Source organism: Rhinatrema bivittatum, chromosome 4 (assembly GCF_901001135.1).
Source record: "Rhinatrema bivittatum chromosome 4, aRhiBiv1.1, whole genome shotgun sequence".
Lineage (NCBI taxonomy): Eukaryota > Metazoa > Chordata > Amphibia > Gymnophiona > Rhinatrematidae > Rhinatrema > Rhinatrema bivittatum.
The window spans coordinates 191,237,838-191,257,801 of record NC_042618.1 but is presented as its reverse complement, the minus strand read 5'-3'; the positions used below and the strand labels follow the sequence as shown (position 1 = coordinate 191,257,801).

General features: G+C 46.1%; 1 protein-coding gene across 6 annotated transcripts in view; it reads right to left on the bottom strand.

Moving 5' to 3' along the window:
* The window catches only part of PBRM1 (polybromo 1), a 355,730-nt gene that overhangs the window by 34,553 nt on the left and 301,213 nt on the right, over positions 1-19,964 (bottom strand). For all 6 annotated transcript variants that reach the window (XM_029599448.1, XM_029599445.1, XM_029599446.1 and 3 more), the window contains one exon: positions 269-339. In XM_029599448.1, the coding sequence (XP_029455308.1) occupies positions 269-339 (71 nt within the window). The remainder of the gene's footprint in view (positions 1-268; positions 340-19,964) is intronic.

Genomic DNA, 19,964 nt, shown 5'->3' with positions numbered 1-19,964 from the left:
CTTTGCTCCATTTGCATCAGTATCCATGATTGTTATAGTTCTGCATGGTTGTCTTACATCTTTAAAAATTATCCCAACACTATTTTCAATTCTATCATACTGGCCCAAATATAAGGGGATTGTTTTAAATGGGAATCAGCCTTATTTTTTGGGCTATTATGAAAAATATAAAGTGCTAGCTTAACATTTTGATCATAAACATTTATAATCTATAAGTGCAATATAATTTGAAAATCTCAAAAACTGATACTAATGTACTTTGATTTACCTGTTGGCCATATGGAGACCCTCCTGCTGCTGGAGATCCAACCATCGAGGGGATGCCCTGGCCCATAACACCTAAGTTCAAAGCATAAGTAACCCAAATCAAAGCCTTATTCCTGCATCAAGAAGCAAAATACTACTGGGGGAATAATACAATATTGTGCTTCATTGTTAGAATACATTTCAATTATAAAGTTACAATCCACTCAAGTCTCTCTGTGCATAATGCTAATGCTACAAATTGTACACAAAACTTGGCAATATTGATAAATCAGTCTGAAATACTGCATCAGTTTACTAACATAATTACTACCACAATCAAGTTAATCCCCTCAATAGCATTCAGAAACTGTTGGAGGCTAAATTGATTCAGTTACATATCTACTTAATTTCCAGATGTCTGAATCATGGTGAAATGTGCAGTACCAAGACCTTGTCAGATACTACTGGTAACAATACAGTCTACTGACTAAGGGTTGAACTAACATCATAAATGTCAGATAATTTTGCATTACAAGACAGTAGACCAAGGGAGGGAAGAATGGCTGAGTGGTTATAAAGTAATGAGCTGAGAACCAGGGAAACTATGGTTCAAATCCCATTTCCCCCAACACTCCTTGTGACTTTGGACAAGTCACTTTATCTTCCATTGCCTCAGGTACTACTTAGACTGCAAGCTCTTTGGGGGAGGGACTATTTTACCAAATTTCTAATAATGCTACTAGTTGCCTTGAGATCATTTGGAAAAGCGGGCTAAAAATAATTAAATTATTGCACATTTCTCATTAAAATCTATTTGGATTCTTTGTAATTTGTAAAGCTTTTCATTGAACAAAAGAAAAAATAATCCAAAGACAATGTAGTACATAAGTTTGACCCCTCATCTGAAAAGAAAACTGATGCAGTCAGTGCAACATCTCTGGATTATTCTTACATTGATTCAATAAAAAGCTATCATAATCCATAAAGAATTCATATTTCTCTAAGACCAATATGGCTGCTAGAACCCATTTAAACAAGCTACTTGGGTTTTGTGGTGTTTCCAGTGCTCAATATGTTCTTTAAATAAAAACACTATTGCTTTTTTTTCTCAAAATATATTTTTGGTTGTTTTCTATTTATAAAGAATTTTAAAATCTTATTTTACTTTTGAAAATTATAATAAAACCGTAGCAAAACTGAACTCTGAAAAAAGGTACAAACTGTCACATACACTTGCTGTTAGGTAAGCATAAGATGGCTAAACGCTTATGGACCTCTAGTCTTATTTCAACCAAAACAACTATGCAACAATGACTTAGGTACCTGAAAACCATCCTATGCTATAAATTCTAATTCTTGGAATCTTAATATTTTTAAGGGATATTTGAATTGTTTAAAATGTTTCAACTTAAGTTTTATTCCCAATTTCGAGATCCTCTTATGTTCCATAGCTTCAGTTTCCTGGAAGTTTTTCCAACATCTCCCAATACCATAAAGTTTCCAAGGATTGTTTCTCATGCCTCATGCTGAACAGCCTTTTGAAGACTAACAGAGGGCTACTAACAGGAAAGGTGTACTCAATCCACAAACGTGGAACCATAGACCAATAGGACTAAATAGCAGTTGGCTCCCAAGAAGCTTTTTTGGGTCTGAGAACTTTTATCACATCAAATTTGAATATTTAATCAGATGATGGTTTCATGTACATACTGGAGTTATGAATGGGAATTTAGTCTTCAGAGGACTCAGTCATTCACAATTTAAGCTAAAACATTCCTTATGCTGCTGAAGGAACATGTTTGCGACCTATGTACTGGTCGCCTTAGAGATGACAGGCCAGGCCTCTGGTCGAAAGAGCTACAGGAGTAATGGAAACTGGACAAAGATAGAGTTAATAACTCTGTAGTCCAGAAGAGATTAGGTCCACCTAGTCAGCACTCATTGGTTCTGAGAAGGGACTGCCCTTCATTAGCTGTCTATGAGTGCTTACACCTAAGCAATTCGGCCTCACACCTAGACGACAAAGATCCTTCATGGTTCGGTGCCAACCTTTGGAATACAATGACACCCAACATCAGACTAACTGCTAATCTAGTTTTCACAAAACTACAGAAAAATTGGTTCGTACCTGCTAATTTTCATTCCTGAAGTACCACGGATCATCCAGACAAGTGGGTTTATGCATCCCTACCAGCAGATGGAGGCAGGAAAAACAAAAACAAAAACACTTTGAGGCACTGCTACATAACCGAGAGTACCACCTGCAGTCCCTCAGTATTGACCTGTACCCAAGCCAAGATGTCTACCTTAAGAAACCCCAATAAACCTGGGGCAAACAGATACTTAAACGTTGGAGCCCTCTGAAAAAACCAGGCCCTCTTAACCTGACAGAACACACATCTGAAACTTTGTACACTTCTCATTACTCTGAATATATCACATATCAGCTCAGCAACATTCAGAAGCAAGGAAGTCTTTCAAAAGATGGGGATGGGTCTCTGGACTGATTCGTGGTACTTCAAGAATGAAAATTAGCAGGTAAGAAACCATTTTCCTTTCCTGTTTGTACCCCGAATTAGTCCAGACAAGTGGGATGTACCCAAGTCCCTCTATTCTGGGAGGGAACTCAAAAGACCCGCGTGCAACACACTTTTCCCAAAAGATGCCTCCTCTGGCGCCCACACATCCAAATGGTAACATTTGGTAAAAGTGTGAAGCGAAGACCATGTCACTGCACAACAAATCTCCTGTGTAGAAAGCAGTTGACACACTGCCCACGAGGTTGCTTGTGCTCTAGTAGAATGTGCACTCAACCCCTCCAGCAAAGACTGGCCCTTACAGATGTAAGCCAAAGCTATCATCTCTTTCAGCCATCATGCAATAGTGCCCTTGGACACCTTATTTCCATTCTTAGCATCATTGCACAGGACAAAAAGATGATCAGATATCCAAAAGGCATTTGTCGCCTTAAAATATAGCATAAGAATTCTGCGCTCATCCAGCAAGTGAAGCTCCCTCGCCATAGAAACATCCGCAGACAAATATGGCAAGGTCAGTAATTTAATCACCTGGTTAGGGCGAAAGAAGGAAACCACTTTAGGCAAAAAAAGAAGGAACTGTACGTAAAGAAACCCCTTTCTCCAAAAATCGTAGGAAATGGTCTCTACATGACAAATCTTGCAGTTCAAAAATCCTTCTAGCTGAATAGGCATCAGGAGAACAGTCTTCAGGGTTAAGTCTTTTAGAGAAGCCCTCCTAACTGGTTCAAAGGGGGAGACCACACAGCACCGGAAGAACTAAGTTCACATTCCATGCTGGACAAATCTTCCGAACGGGAGGACACAAACATTTTGCCCCTTTGAGGAAACAAACTGCATCCAGATGAGACGCCAATGGTCTTCCCTGAATCCTACTTTGAAGGGAACCTAAGACTGCCACCTGAACCCAAAGGGAATTATAGGCCAAACTGTTAGTCAAACTGCTTTGCAAAAAGGCTCGAATTTACAGAACGTCCACCTTCAAAGGCTGCACCTTGTTCTGCAAATACCAGGATTCAAAGACTCTCCACACTCAGACATAAGCCAAAGACATGGAAGGCCGCCTTGCCTGAAGCAAAGTTGCAATCACAGGCTCCGAATAATCTTTCAAGCCGAGCCATCGCCTCTCAAAGGCCAAGCTGCTAGACAGAATTGATCCTCCTGGTCTGAAAATACGGGTCCTTGTCGCACCAGCCTTGACAGATGGGCCAAGTGAACGGGACCATCCACCGCCAGAAGGTGGTCCTCAAACCATGGCTGGTGCGGCCACTTAGGAGCCACCAGAATTAGCCTGCCTGAAAGAAGCCCGATGAGCTGCAGCACTCGACCTATGAGAGGCTGCGGTGGAAACACGTACAACAACAGGTGTGTTGGCCACGGGAGAACAAGAGCGTTGATGCCCTCCGGATCCAACCTCCCTTCTTGCAACTGAAAAATTGATTTGTCTTTGCATTTCCTTAAGACTCTTCGTTCCACCTTAAGGGTTGATATACAGCACTGTTGTCACATTGACTGAGAACACTCGCACCAACTTGCCCTGAATGAGGGGAGGAAAGGCCAGTAAGGCTTCACACACTGCTCTGGTTTCCAGTCAATTGATGGACCAGGTCGCCTCCTCTGAACACCATTGCCCCCCCAACCAGAAAGGCTGACATCCGTGGTCACCACCACCCAGTTGGGCACTTCCCGATCCATCCCTTTCTCGAGATTGTGCCAAGATGGCCACCTCAAGAGACTGGAACTGACATCCTCTGGCAATGGCAAAGGAAGCTGAAATTCCTCTGAAAGCGGATTCCAATGGGATAACAACGCCCTCTACAGCAGGCGCATTTGGGCAAAGGTCCATGGAACTAACTCCAGTGTAGACACCATGGAACCCAGGACCTGCAAATAATCCCGGACCCAGGGAACAGACAGATGCATCTGCCGAAGGACCTGACTCTGCAACTTGACTACCCGCTCCATAGTCAGAAACACCTTCCCCATCCGGGTATTGAAGCATGCCCTTTAATATTCCAACGACTGGTTCAATTTTAAATGGCTCTTTGCCAGCTTCGTCACCCAGCCCAATGAATCCAGGAGCTGCTGGACCTGCCAGACCCACTGGACTGAGTAACAACATTCCATTTCCAACTTTGTCCGTACTAACCAATTGACCAGGTATGGGAGCACCAGGATACCTTTCCTTCCCAGGTGCCGCCTCCACCACTACCACCATCACCTTTGTGAATATGCGTGGCGCAGCGGCCAACCCAAAGGGAAGGGCTCAAAATTAGAAATGCTCCCCCCAGGAGCCCGAACCTTAGGAAATTGCTGGTGTATGGCCCAAATGGGGATATGGAGATAAGCTTCAGACAAGTCCAACGATGCCAGAAACTCCCCTTTTCGCATTGCTACTAACACCATGCGCAACGTCTCCATCTAAAACTGCAGCACCCAGAGGGCAGCATTGACCTTCTGCAGATCAAGAATGGGCCAAAATGTCCCCTTCTTTTTGGGCACCACAAAGTACATGAAGTATCGACCCTGCCCCCTCTTCAGAGGGGGCATTGGAACAATGGCACACAGGAGCTGTAGCCATTGCAACTTCTCCTGCATTGCCTCTCGCATGGCCCAGGAGACGCAGATGAGAAAATTCCAAGGAATAGCTGTCTCTCACCACCTCCAGGACCTGACATGACCTTGGTCCACTCCTCAAGAGGGACAGCCTTCCTCCAACAGCCTCTGGGGAGGAGCATATTAGCCCGGCTTCAATGACCAATCTTACTTCCGCCTCCCCCTTGGAGTCTACTGTGCCTTGGAGGCCTGTGTTGGGCTAGAAAAGACTGCTGCCTGCCTGAATTCTGCTTTTGCACCACTGGCCTCGAGTTCCTACTAGCGCGAAACCACCTCACTTCTCAGAATCGAGCTCGAGGAGGAAAAACTTTCTTGGGGGTTTTCTTGTCCTCAGGCAACATATTACACTTCAACTCTCCCACTTGCTTCATGAGCTGCTGCAAATCCTTTCCAAATAGCAGCTTTCACTTGAAGGGGAGGTTAGACAGCTGCACATCCATCAACCAATTTCGTAGCCATAGGAGTCTCCTCGCAGCTACCGCTATCTTCTGGCAGAAGTCTGGATCATGTCGTACATAGCATCAGCCACAGAGGCCATTCCCACCTCCAAGCAGGTTGCCTGTGCTGCCTCAGCCGAAGTGTTTCATACCGCTTGTGTGCCTTCTGTACCTAGCATACATACTGTATCAAACTTCCACACACCGCGACATGAAGACTCCAAGCCAAAACCTAGAACCATCTTTGAGCAAGATTTCCAATCTGAGCCAGGACATCTTTTAGAGCTGCTGCTCCGGCTACCGGAATGGATGTTTTCTCTAAGAACATGCCATCTGGATTAGAATAAGGGTCCATCAAATCCGGCATCCTGTTTCCAACAGTGGCCAATCCAGGCTATAAGTACCAGGCAAGTATCCAGATGCTAGTAATAGTAGTGGCTATTTTCTAAGTCAACTTGATTAATAGCAGGTAATGGACTTCTCTTCCAAGAACTTATCCAAACCTTTTTTAAACCCAGCTACACTAACTGCACTAACCACATCCCCTGCCAACAAATTCCAGAGTTTAACTGTGCATTGAGTGAAAAATAACTTTCTCCGATTAGTTTTAACTGTGCTACATGCTAACTTCATGGAACACCCCGTAGTCCTTCTATTATCCGAAAGAGTAAATAACCGATTCACATCTACCCGTTCTAGACCTCTCATGATTTTAAACACCTCTATCATATCCCCCCTCAGCCATCTCTTCTCTAAGCTGAACAGTCCTAACCTCTTTAGTCTTTCCTCGTATGGGAGCTGTTCCATTCCCTTTATCATTTTGGTCGCCCTTCTCTGTACCTTCTCTCCATCGCAACTATATCTTTTTTGAGATGCGGTGACCAGAATTGTACAGTATTCACGGTGCAGTCACACCATGGAGAGATACAGAGGCATTATGACATTTTCCATTTTATTCACCATTCCCTTCCTAATAATTCCTAACATTGTTTGCTTTTTTGACTGCCATAGCACACTGAGCCGACGATTTCAATGTATTATCCTCTGACGCCTAGATCTCTTTCCTGGGTGGTAGCTCCTAATATGGAACCTAATATCGTGTAATTATAGCATGGGTTATTTTTCCCTATATGCATCACCTTGCACTTATCCACAATGAATTTCACTTGCCATTTGGATGCCCAATTTTCCAGTCTCACAAGGTCCTCCTGCAATTTATCACAATCTGCTTGTGATTTAACTACTCTGAATAATTTTGTATCATCTGCAAATCTGATTACCTCACTCATACATAAGAAATGTTAAATAAATAAATAAATATTCCTTTCCAGATCATTTATAAATATATTGAAAAGCACGGGTCCCAGTACAGATCTCTGAGACACTCCACTGCCCAACCCCCTCCACTGAGAAAATTGTCCATTTAATCCTATTCTCTATTTCCTGTCTTTTAACCAGTTTGTAATCCACGAAAGGACATCGCCACCTATCCTTTTTACTTTTTACTTTTCCTAGAAGCTTTAGACTTTTTACTTTTCCTAGAAGCTTTAGACTTTTTACTTTTCCTAGAAGCCTCTGATGAGGAACTTTGTCAAATGCCTTCTGAAAATCCAAATACACTACAGTACCGGTTCACCTTTATCTACATGTTTATTAACCCCTTCAAAAAAGGGAAGCAGATTTGTGAGGCAAGATTTGCCTTGGGTAAAACCATGCTGACTTTGTTCCATTAAACCATGTCTTTCTATATGTTCTGTGATGTTGATCTTTAGAACACTTTACACTATTTTTTCCTCGCACTGAAGTCAGGCTAACTGGTCTGTAGTTTCCAGGATCGCCCCTGGAGCCCCTTTTAAATATTGGGGTTACATTAGCCACTCTCCAGTCTTCAGGTACAATGGATGATTTTAATGATAGGTTAAAATTTTTATTAATAGATCTGAAATTTAATTTTTGAGTTCCTTCAGAACCCTGGGGTGTATACTATCTGGTCCAGGTGATTTACTACTCTTCAGTTTGTCAATCAGGCCTACCACATCTTTTAGGTTTACCGTGTTTTGGTTCAGTCCATCTGAATCATTACCCATGAAAACCTTCTCCGGAACGGGCATCACCCCAACATCCTCTTCAGTAAACACCGAAGCAAAGAAATCATTTAATCTTTCCACGATGGCCTTATCTTCTTCTAAGTGCCCCTTTAACCCCTCTAACATCTAATGGTCCAGCTGACTCCCTCGCAGGCTTTGTGCTTTGGATATATTTTTTAAAGTTTTTACTGAGTTTTTGCCTCTACGGCCAACTTCTTTTCAAATTCTCTCTTAGCCTGTCTTATCAATGTCTTACATTTAACTTGCCAACACTTATGTTTTATCCTATTTTCTTCTGTTGGATCCTTCCAATTTGTGAATGAAGATCTTTTGGCTAAAATAGCCTCTTTCACCTCACCTTTTAACCATGCCGGTAATCATTTTGCCTTCCTTCCGCCTTTCTTAATATGTGGAATACATCTGGACTGTGCTTTTAGGATGGTATTTTTTTAACAATGTCCACGCCTCTTGCACACCTTTTGACCTTTGTAGCTGTACCTTTCAGTTTTTCCTAACTATTTTTCTCATTTTCTCAATGTTTCCCTTTTGAAAATGTAGCACTAGAGCCATGGATTTGCTTACTGTCCCCCCCTTACCAATCATTAATTCAGATTTATATTGGAGTGGAGGAGACCAGGGTCCAAGTCCCACTGTTGCTCCTTGTAATCTTGGACAAGTCACTTTACCATCCATTGTCTCAGGTACAAACTTAGATTGTAAGCCCTCTGGGGATAGGGAAATACCTCCAGTACCTGAATGTAATCCGCTTTGAAGCACTGAAAAAAAAAGTGCAAAAAGTGGAATATAAATCTAAATAAATAAATATTATGATCACTATTGCAAAGCGGCCCCACCACCGTTACCTCGCTCATCAAAACTTGTGCTCCACTGAGAATTAGATCTAAAATTGCTCCCTCTCTCTTTGGTTCCTGAACCAATTGCTCCATAAAACTGTCATTTATTCCATCCAGGAACTTTCTCTCTCTAGCATGTCCTGATGTTATATTTACCCAGTCAATCTTGGGGTAATTGAAATCTCCCATTATTACTGCACTACCAACTTGGTTAGCGTCCCTAATTTCTCTTAGCATTTCACTGTCCGTCTCACCATCTTGGCCTGGACAATAGTATACTCCTATCACTATACTCTTCCCCAACACACAATGATTTCTACCCATAAAAATTTGATTGTGCATTTAGTCTCATGCAGGATCTTTATCCTGTTGGACTCTATGCCATCCTGGACATAAAGCGGCACCCCGCCTCCCAGATGCTCCTGTCTGTCATTGCGATACAATTTGAACCCCGATATAGCACTGTCCCATTGGTTATCCTCCTTCCACCATGTCTCTGAGATGCCAATTAAGTCTATGTCATCATTCACTGCTATACATTCTAATTCTCCCATCTTACTTCTTAGACTTTTGGCATTAGCATACAAACATTTCAAAGTGTGTTTTTTGTATGTTCATTCTGCTTTTTAATTGTTAGGGATAAATTGGAATTTTTTAGCTCAGGTGAGTTTTTAATTACAGGCACTTGAACAACTTTTCTTATTATTGGAACCTCACTGTTGGAATGCCCTAATTCTAATGCATCATTAGTATCCTTTGAAGATACCTTCCTCCGAATCATGTGCTGCTGAGCGACTGTCTGCTTTCCTCTTTGTTCTAGTTTAAAAGCTGCTCTATCTCCTTTTTAAAGGTTAGCGCCAGCAGTCTGGTTCCACCCTGGTTAAGGTGGAGCCCATCCCTTCGGAAACGACTCCCCCCTTCCCCAAAAAGTTCCCCAGTTCCTTACAAAACTGAATCCCTCTTTCTTGCACCATCGTCTCATCCACGCATTGAGACTCCAGACCTCTGCCTGCTTCTGGGGACCTGTGCATGGAACAGGGACCATTACAGAGAAAGATTTCAGCTTTCTACCTAAGAGCCTAAATTTGGCTTCCAGAACCTCCCTCCCACATTTTCCTAAGTCATTGGTGCCCACATGTACCATGACAGCCAGCTCCTCCCAAGCACTGTCTAAAATCTTATCTAGGTGACGTGTGAGGTTCACCACCTTCGCACCAGGTAGGCATGTAACCAGGTGATCCTCACGCCCACCAGCCACTCGGCTGTCTACATTTCCAATAATCAATCACCAACTATGACGGCTATCCTAACCCTTCCTTCCTGGGCAGTAGCCCTGGGAGACACATTCTTGGGACGAAAGGACAATGCATCACCTGGAGAGCAGGTCCTTGCTACAGGATCCTTTCCTGCTGCACCTGGTTGGTGCTCTCCCATCATGAGACCTTCTTCCTCCAAGGCAGCACCAGGGCTGCCAGTCTGAATTTGGGACTTGACTAGTATGTCCCTGATGGTCTCATCTATATACCTTTCTGACTGCCTTAGCTCCTCCAGGTTTGCCAGTCTAGCCTCCAGAGATCGGACTCGTTCTCTGAGAGACAGGAGCTCTTTGCATCGGATGCACATGTACAACTTCTCACAGGTGGGTAAAAAATCATACATGTGACTCTCAATGCAAAAGACTGGGAGGCCCGCCTCTTGCTGCTGGACTGCTGCCTTCATCTCAAATTTGTTCAGTTCCCAGTTAAGTTTTATGTTGCTATTGGAGTAGGAATGTGTCAAATTTATTAAAGGAATGTGTCCTTTAAATGTATTAGTGTATTCATTATTTTATTTATTTATTTATTTAAGGTTTTTTTATACCGGCATTCATGAACTCGTTCACATCATGTCGGTTTACAGAAAACAGGGGTGTGGATAATACAACCAAAAAACATAAATAACGTGATGAAGAGAAGCAGTTACAATTAACAAGGGCTAATGAACTGGGAATGTAAGAAATAGAAAGAGATAGAGGAGAATAATTATGTACAAAAGTTCAATATAAATATGGTGTCTCATATGTACAGTCTCTGAGTAGAGAGTTTGTTTATGGTGCATATTAGGTAGAGTTCGAGAAGGCTTGCCTGAAAAGCCATGTCTTGAGTCTTTTCCTAAAGGTTAGGAGACATGGTTCGTTTCTGAGTTCTGGAGGGATGGAGTTCCATAACTGTGGGCCTGCGGTGGAAAGGGCTCGGTCTCTTAAGGTGCTGTGATTAGTGGTTTTCGTGGGTGGAACAATGAGGCATCCTCTGTAGGCTTCCCTGGTCGGTCTTGTGGATTTGTGGAAGCGGGGAGGAATTTGTAGATTGATTGTGGTATGTTGGTGAATGATTTTGTATATCAAGGTGATGGATTTATAAATGACTCTGAAATGAATTGGTAACCAGTGGAGGTCTTGTAGCACTGGGGAGATATGGTCTCTTTTCTTAGTGTTTGTCAGTAGACGGGCTGCTGCGTTTTGGACCATTTGGAGCGGTTTTGTGTATGAGGAGGGGAGGCCAAGTAAAGTGGAGCAGCAGTAGTCCAATTTTGAGAAAATGAGGGCTTGGAGGATGGTTCTGAAGTCTTTGGCATGGAAGAGTGGTCTTATCCTTTTTAAAACTTGCAGTTTATAGAAACAGTCTTTGGTGGTTTTATTGATGTGGGCTTTGAAGTTTAGTTTATTGTCAATTAGCACACCTAGATCTCTTACATGAGTGGTTTGTAGGTTGTTTGGCAGAGAGGTTGTGAGATTGTTATCAGGAGTTATGAGTAATACTTCAGTTTTGACGGAGTTTAGTACCAGATTGAGGCTGTTGAGGAGGTTTTTGATTTCTAGGTGACAGGATTCCCAGTATTCAAGGGTTTTTGAGTATGATTCTTTGATGGGGATCAGGATCTGGATGTCATCTGCATAGAGAAAGTGTATTAACTTGAGGTTGATGAGGAGTTGACATAGTGGTAGGAGGTAAATATTAAAGAGTGTAGGGGATAAAGAGGAACCTTGTGGGACTCCGATGGTCGAGTCGTGGCGTGATGATTCTTTATTCTGGATTTTTACCTTGTAGCCTCTGTTGGTCAGGAACGATTTGAACCAGGAGAGCGCTAAACCAGAGATTCCTATCGCAGCTAGCAGTTTGATGAGGATAGCGTGATTTACGGTATCGAAAGCTGCTGAGAGGTCCAAAAGGATCAATAGAAAGGATTGACCTTTGTCTGTACCTAAGATGAGTAGGTCTGTTAGGGAGGTAAGTAGGGATTCTGTGCCCCTATTTTTGCGGAATCCATGCTGTGAGGCGGATAGAATTTTGTTGTCTTCGATGAAGTCCGATAGTTGGGCGTTCACAAGCCTTTCCATAATCTTAGCTATGATAGGGAGATTAGCTATTGGACGGTAGTTGTTGGGGTCTTTTAGGTCCAGGTTGGGTTTTTTTAAAAGAGGTTTGAGTGAGGCTTGTTTGAGGTCTTCTGGGAAGGAACCTTGGGATAGCGAGCAGTTGATGATGTCTGCTAATGTTTTGGATATGGTGTCTGGTATTGAGAGGAGAAGTTTTGAGGGAATATGGTCCGCTGGGTGCGAAGATGGTTTCATTCTTTTAAGGATGGTTTGGATTTCGGAAGACGAAGTGGGTTCAAACATTTCAAGATGAATGTTTTTGATGTGAGGCATTAGGGCTGGAGTTAGAGGGATGATATTGGAGGGAAGTTGAGTAAGAAGATTTGTGATTTTGTTTCTGGTGTCTGGTAGTGTCTGGTAGTGGCTTACAGGATCTTCTTTTAAAGTGAAGGTAAAAAATCTTTGTGCTGCAATCCCGCTAAGACTGTGCTAGTGTGGGGATAGCGTTTGCATCTGCTAGGAGACGGAGAGATACTGAAGAGCTGAGGTCACTGCTGGTGTATATCTGGTGTGATATCAGCTTTGAAACCTGAATCTGTTTCCCATCTGCTAGCAGAGGCACACATAACCCACTGGTCCTCAGTCCATCTGGCTACTCGCTAGGAAAAGGCTGATTTTTTTTTTTTTTTTAGTGTGAAAGTGGCACCTTCCTATAAATTAAATGATGAGCTAGGGGTGGGTGGGTTGGGAAATACAAACACACTAACTTCTGTTTATTAGCTGCCTTACTGACTATTAAAAGCACAAACACACTAAATAATATCCCCCAATAGTTTACATCTCCCCAATACTTTCATTTCAGCCACCAGCAAGGTGATCCTCTCCTCTCAGTGCTCCCACTAGGACTTCAAGATCTGCTCCGGCCAGGGGTATAGCTTCAGCATAGTTCTCGCTATCTCCAGGCCCACTTCAGGAGATTCCCCCTCCCAATCTACCAGCATCTTCACTGTCATTGACAATGGAAAGGCCTTAGGGGAGGGTCTCCTGAATCCCTCCAGGACCGGGTTACCCCTTCATTATCTGAGTCCTCCCAGGTTTGTTCCGGCAAGGGATATAGCTTAGCTATACCTCTGGCTACCTTCTGGCCCGCTTTGGGAGACTCACTCCCAATCCACTAACTTCTTCACCTTCTTGTGTAAAAGTAAACCACCTTAGGAGGCCTCTGCAGTCCCTCTAGGACAGGGTTCACCCCCTTAATCCTCAAATCTTCCAACAACTGGGGAACTCTCGGACCTAACTCCTCCCTGAGGAGCAACTGAACTATCCAAGGGCAGTCACCTTCAGCAGTCGGAACTTCATCGAATAGGATCCACTAAATCGCTGACCAGGACATCATCCAGCATCACCGCAGTCTTCTGCTGCTGATCGGGCCCCATCCAACTCGTCTGACGTGTCCCCATCCACAGGCGTGGACTGACCCAGCCCAAGTTGATGCAGGATTCTTCCAGAGCCTGCCTGCTCCCCCCCCCCCGAGGCTTTTTAGTCACAAGGGGTTTCCTGGGAAGTGGCCACCTGGATCCTATACCTCCTTCTCAGTCAAATAGAGGCCTTGTGAAGAAGCAGGACAAGATCCACTGAAAACTGCTCCGAATCCGAAGAGGAGCGATCCTGCCCATCATACCCCTGGCTCGCAGTCCCTTCCCTGCCACCAGCATGGCTTAAATAGATGGGCAAAAGTGGGGGAGGGGAGTCTTGAGGCTCTTAAGCTCTCTCAAAATGGCAGCTGGTGCCTCAGACCCCCCCCCCCCGGGGCCTGCAGCACCGGCCAAGCCGACCTCATGGTCTGACCACCCTCCGATGGGCCTGCGGAGGTCCCAGGCCCTCTCGAGGCACCCTCCGTACACAACACGGTTGTACAAAGTCAAATTCCTCTCACACCACAGCCGCAGCAATTTTTCCAGTGCTAAGACGGCATCGGCCTGAATCGCAGTTGGGCCTAAAAATAGCCCCTGCTACTGAATAAACACCGCTGGCGGCATGTCCCCGGCCCTCACTCACCTGGCCCTGCCTCCCGGCAGCTCAGCACCTAAGCAGCTCCCTTCACAGCTGCTTTTTTTTTTTTTTTTTTTTAAAAAGGCAGATACCAAATAAAGGAAATAACCAGCAAATAAGGAAAGCAGAAAGAAAGGGCTACTTCCCTGCTTCTGGATGCAGAGGGAGCAGACTCTGGAGGTAAGGACTTAGAGGGTGTGAGGGAACCAGGACCCCTGGCTTTTGCCTCCCAGAATGATAAAAGGCTGAGCTAGCTGAGGGATCACCAGCCCCCCCCCCGCCCTACCCAAGGGATGGCCCATGAATACCTCTGGGAGCCTTCCAGGAATTTTGTCTTTTTCTTTTTTTTTAAATATCAAACTACAGACTGCAGGTTTGCACCTCTACCATCTGCTAGAGACAGAGAAATACCGAGGGACTGCAGGTGGCACTCTCGGTTACGTAGCAATGCTTCAAAATTTTTGTTCTCTGCCTCCGTTTGCTGGTAAGGGATGCATAAACCCACTTGTCTGGGCTGATCCGGTGTACGAACAGGAATAAAAATATGGCTCTTTGAGGCAACCTTTGAGCCACAAACTAAGCTGGCCTGTTTCTCAAGCCATGCTCACTAATAATTAAAATACTGCAGGAAATTGGAGAAATTACTTACCTGATAATTTCGTTTTCCTTAGTGTAGACAGATGGACTCAGGACCAATGGGTATAGTGTACTCCTGATAGCAGCTGGAGACGGATCAGATTTCATTCTGACGTCAGTCCTAGTACATATACCCGTGCAGGATGCGCTGCTCTTCAGTATTCTCCTCGAAAAGCAATTGTGGATATATGTGTGACTGAATAACTTGATTAACTTGGTTAACTTGAATAACTTGAACTGGTTGATGTGGCTATAGCTGGAGACCGCCAGTGCCCTCAACCGAGAAACACCAACACCCGGTAGGTATGGGTGTCCTGATTAGAGGGAAGCTTGGCTTACCCGTGTGTCTTGCTCTCGGGATTGACACCAGAGGTTTCCGTGATTGCTGGCAGCCATGGGCGGGATGCTGAGTCCATCTGTCTACACTAATGAAAATGAAATTATCAGGTAAGTAATTTCTCCATTTCCTAACGTGTAGCAGATGGACTCAGGACCAATGGGATGTACAAAAGCTACTCCCGAACAGGGTGGGAGGCTGCCCGTGACCCACTTAATACTGCCCTTGCGAATGCTGTGTCCTCTCGAGCCTGAACATCCAGGCGGTAGAACCTGGAGAAGGTGTGAATGGAGGACCATGTCGCCCGACAGATCTCGGCGGGTGACAGCATCTTTGTTTCCGCCCAGGACACTGCCTGGGCTCTAGTGGAATGGACCTTGATTCGTAGAGGTGGAGGCTTGCCTGCCTCTACGTAGGCCGCCTTGATAACGTATTTGATCCAGCGAACTATGGTTGCCCGCGAGGCCGCTTCCCCTTGTTTCTTCCCGCTGTGAAGGACGAATAGGTGGTCTGTCTTTCGTACAGATTCCAACCTTTCCAGGTATCGGACTAGGAGTCTGCCGACGTTAAGGTGGCACAGACGGTGAGATTATTTCGAGTCCTTTTGCTCATCTGGCGATGGTAGCGAGATGGTTTGGTTGAGATGGAAGTGAGAGAGGAAGGGACCGTGCGTAACTGTATGGCTCCCAGCATGAACCTGAGAAATGGTTCTCGACAGGACAGTGTTTGAAGTTTGGAGATGCAATGGGCTGAACAGACTGCCACCAGGAAGGCAGTCTTCAATGTTAGTAGCCGGAGGGACAGGCCGCGGAGGAGTCTGAAGGAGGCTCCTGCTAAGACGTCTAGGACTAAGTTGAGGTTCCATAGAGGCACCGGCCACTTTAGGGGTGGTCGGATCTGCTTGACACCTTTCAGGAAGCGGGAGACATCCGAGTGAGAGGCTAGGCTGCTGCCCTCCCTCTTGGTTCAGTAGCATGACAATGCGGCCACCTGCACCTTGATGGAGTTGAGGGACAACCCCTTCTGTAAGCCGTTCTGCAGGAATTTCAGGATAGCAGGAATTTTGACTGACCGTGGGAGAATGTCGCGGTCTTCACACCAGGCTTCGAATACTTTCCATATCCGTTTGTATGTTAGAGATGTGGAAAACTTGCGTGCTCGGAGCAGGGTATCAATTACTGCCCCCGCGTATCTGTTCTTCTTCAGGCGAGTCCTCTCAATGGCCAGACCGTAAGAGAGAATTGAGATGGGTCTTCGTGGAGGATTGGCCCCTGAAGGAGCAGATCCCTGTGTGGAAGTAGGGAGAGAGCTCCCTGTCAGTAGTCTTCGCATGTCTGCGTACCATGGCCTTCTTGACCAGTCCGAGGCCGCTAGAAGTACTGGTCCCTTTTGGTGTTCTATCTTGCAGATGATTCCGCCCAATAGGGGCCACGGTGAAAAGGCGTATAGTAGAGTTTCCTGTGGCCAGTTCTGTACCAGGGCATCGATCCCCTGGGACTGAGGTTTCTGTCTGCGGCTGAAGAAGCTGGGCACTTGGGCATTGGACCAGTTTGCTAGGTGGTCCATGGTTGGTGTTCCCCAGCAGTTTACTATAAATTGGAAGGCTGTGGACGACAGTCTCCACTCCCCTGGGTCTAGACTTTCTCTCCTGAGGTAATCCACAGTGACGTTGTCTTTCCCCGCGATGTGGGCGGCTGAGATCTCTTGAAGGTTTGCTTCCGCCCATCTCATTAGGAGGTCTATTTCCAGGGACACCTTTTGGCTTCTGGTTCCTCCCTGACAGTTGATGTAGGCCACTTTTGTCGCGTTGTCTGACATAACTGACCGATTTGTCCCGGAGTCTGTGACTGAACCTTAGGCAGGCTGGTCTGACTGCCCGTGCTTCTAGTCGGTTGATGTTCCATCCTGACTCTTTCTTGTCCCATTGCCCCTGGGCGGTCAGCTCCTGGCAGTGGGCTCCCCCCCATTCTCGTAGGCTAGCGTCCGTGGTAAGCAGGATCCAGGTCGGCGAGGATAGCCTCACTCCCTTGCTCAGATGGTCCTCTTGTAGCCACCATCGTAGCTGGGTCCGAACTTTGTCGGGGAGCTGGAGGTGAACGGTGTAGTTCTGGGACAGCGGGTTCCATCGTGACAGTAGGGAGCGCTGCAGAGGTCTCATATAGAAACATAACATAGAAATGATGGCAGAAGAAGACCAAACGGCCCATGCAGTCTGCCCAGCAAGCTTTCACACTTTTTTTCTCTCTCATACTTATCTGTTACTCTTGGCTCTTAGTAACTTTTTTTATTCTATTTCCCTTCCACCCCTGCCATTAATGTAGAGAGCAGTGTTGGAACTGCATCTAAGTGAAATAGCTTAATTAGTTAGGGGTATTAACCACCGTAATAAGCAAGCTATACCCATGCTTATCTGTTTATCCATACTATGTAATTTAGTCCTTGTTGGTTGTTGCCTGAATATAGATCCACGTTTCTTCATTCCCTCATGTGAGCTCTTGCCCATGGCACTACTTCCAGAGTGGATGCCATGAGGCCGAGGACTTGGAAGTGATCCCATGCCTTGGGGGCGAAGCTAGCTTAGCAGGGTTCGCAACTGGGTCATCAGTTTTGATCTCCTTCTAGGGGTCAGGATGACCTTGTCTTGTTTGGTGTCGAACCGAACTGCCAGGTATTATAGAGATTGGGAGGGCTGCAGACAGCTTTTGTTTGTGTTGACCACCCATCCCAAGCTCTCCAGTAGGGTTTTGACTCTGTTGGTCGCCTGGTGACTTTCCTCTGGGGACTTTGCCCTGATCAGCCAATCGTCCAGATATGGATGTACGAGGATTCCTTCCTTCTTCAGTGTTGCCACCACTACCACCATGATCTTGGTAAACGTCCAGGGTGCTGTGGCTAACCTGAATGGTAGTGCCTGGAACTGGTAGTGGTGATCTAGGATCGTGAAGCGTAGAAAACACTGATGCTCTTGATGGACCGGAATGTGCAGGTAGGCTTCCGACAGATCCAGGGATGTAAGGAATTCTCCCGGCTGTATTGCCGTTATGACTGAGCGTAGGGTTTCCATGCAGAAGCGAGGAACCTTCAGGTGGCAGTTGACGGACTTGAGATCCAGTATGGACTGGAACATACCATCTTTCTTGGGAACGATAAAATAGATGGAACAATGCCCAGTATTTATTTGTTGCGAGGGCACCGGTGTTATGGCCTATAAGGTGAGTAATTTGGTCAGCGTGGATTCCACTGCCATCCTCTTGGAGGGAACGTGGCAGGGGGATTTCACAAATTTGTCCGGAGGGATGTGGTGGAAGTCCAGATAATATCCCTCTCGAATGATGGTTAGGATCCACTGTCCGAAGTTATCTTGACCCATCTTTGGTAGAATAGGGCAAGTCTGCCCCCTATGGCTTCTTCCCTTGGACGGGTCGGCTGATTTTCATTGTGGGGTGCAGCTGGAACTTGGACCCGAGCCAGCTCCCTTTTTGTTGTGCTTGTTCTGAAAGGACTGGCCCCTGTCTGCGGGGCGAGATGCTTGGTATGCGCTTCTGTATGGATTGAAGCACTGATCCTCTGCCCCTAGAGATTCGGGGGAAGGGTTGCTGGTTTCTCTTTTTCCTGTCCTCCGGTAGCCATGGTACTGGGGATTTGCCCCATTAGTTGGCTAGTTTCTCCAGTTCGCTTCCGAACAGGAGGGTTCCCTTGAAGGGCATCCTCGTGAGTCTCGTTTTGGACATCGCGTCGGCCGACCAGTTTCGGAGGTGGCATCCATGAGGAATGATACTGCTGGTTCCAGGGCTTCACCAGGGGTGTCGTTCCTGGTCTGCGATAAGCAGGCGCGTGTCACCACAGCACAGCAGGCCACGATATGTAGAGACATAGCGCAGATGTCAAAGGACTGTTTGAGGATGGATTCCAGACGTCTGTCTTGGGCATCCTTGAGTGCTGCTCCTCCTCCTACTGGGATGTAGTGCGCTTCGAGACCACGCAGACCATGGCATCCACTCTTGGGCATGCCAGGAGATCTTTGGCAGCAGGGTCCAGGGGGTACATGGCTGTTAGGGCCCGTCCCCCTTTGAACGTGGCCTCTGGGGCTTCTCATTCCAGGTCAATTAGCTGCTGGACGGCTTGTAACAGTGGAAAATGGTGGTAAGTCTGACGGAGTCCCTCTAGGAGGGGGTTCGTCTTAGGTTCCCCCCCGAGGTACTTGTGCCCGGGATAGCGAGCTCTTTCAAGCTGTGCGTGACCAGATCTGGAAGCTCGCCCTTGGTGAAGAAACGCCTCATGTTTCAGTGGGGTTCTGTCCTTGGGAAGAGTTCCCCTTCCTCCAGAGGTTCTGAATCCTCGTCAGAGTTGTCCATGTCCCCGAAATTGGGGCTTCTGGGTGGGGGAGGCACTTCTCTGGGTTTAGAGGGTCCCGGGATGTTGGGGTCCTCTGGGGGAGGCTGTGGCCGTGTTATCAGAGGCGCCGGCTGCATGTGGACAAATGTATGTAGGCCTTTGAAGAATTCAACCCAGGAGAAAGATACTGGTTCTAAATTGATTGGCACTGTGTGTCCCTGGGGAGCCCCGTTTGAAGGAGCTCCCGCTGGGAGTAGTGAGGTCCAGCGTACTGTCTGAGGAGCTGGATCCCAACACCGGCTGGGGAGGGCCTTGAGCTGTATCCCCCAGGGCCTCCTCGCACGGTATACACAGGGCCGTGGCCTCTTCATGCTGCGCAGCTCTAATGTGGCATGCTGGGCAGAAAACCTGAGCTTTGAGCTTCTTCTCCGGTGGTGCCATGGCTTGCGCGTGTAAAAATACAGGGACCGGG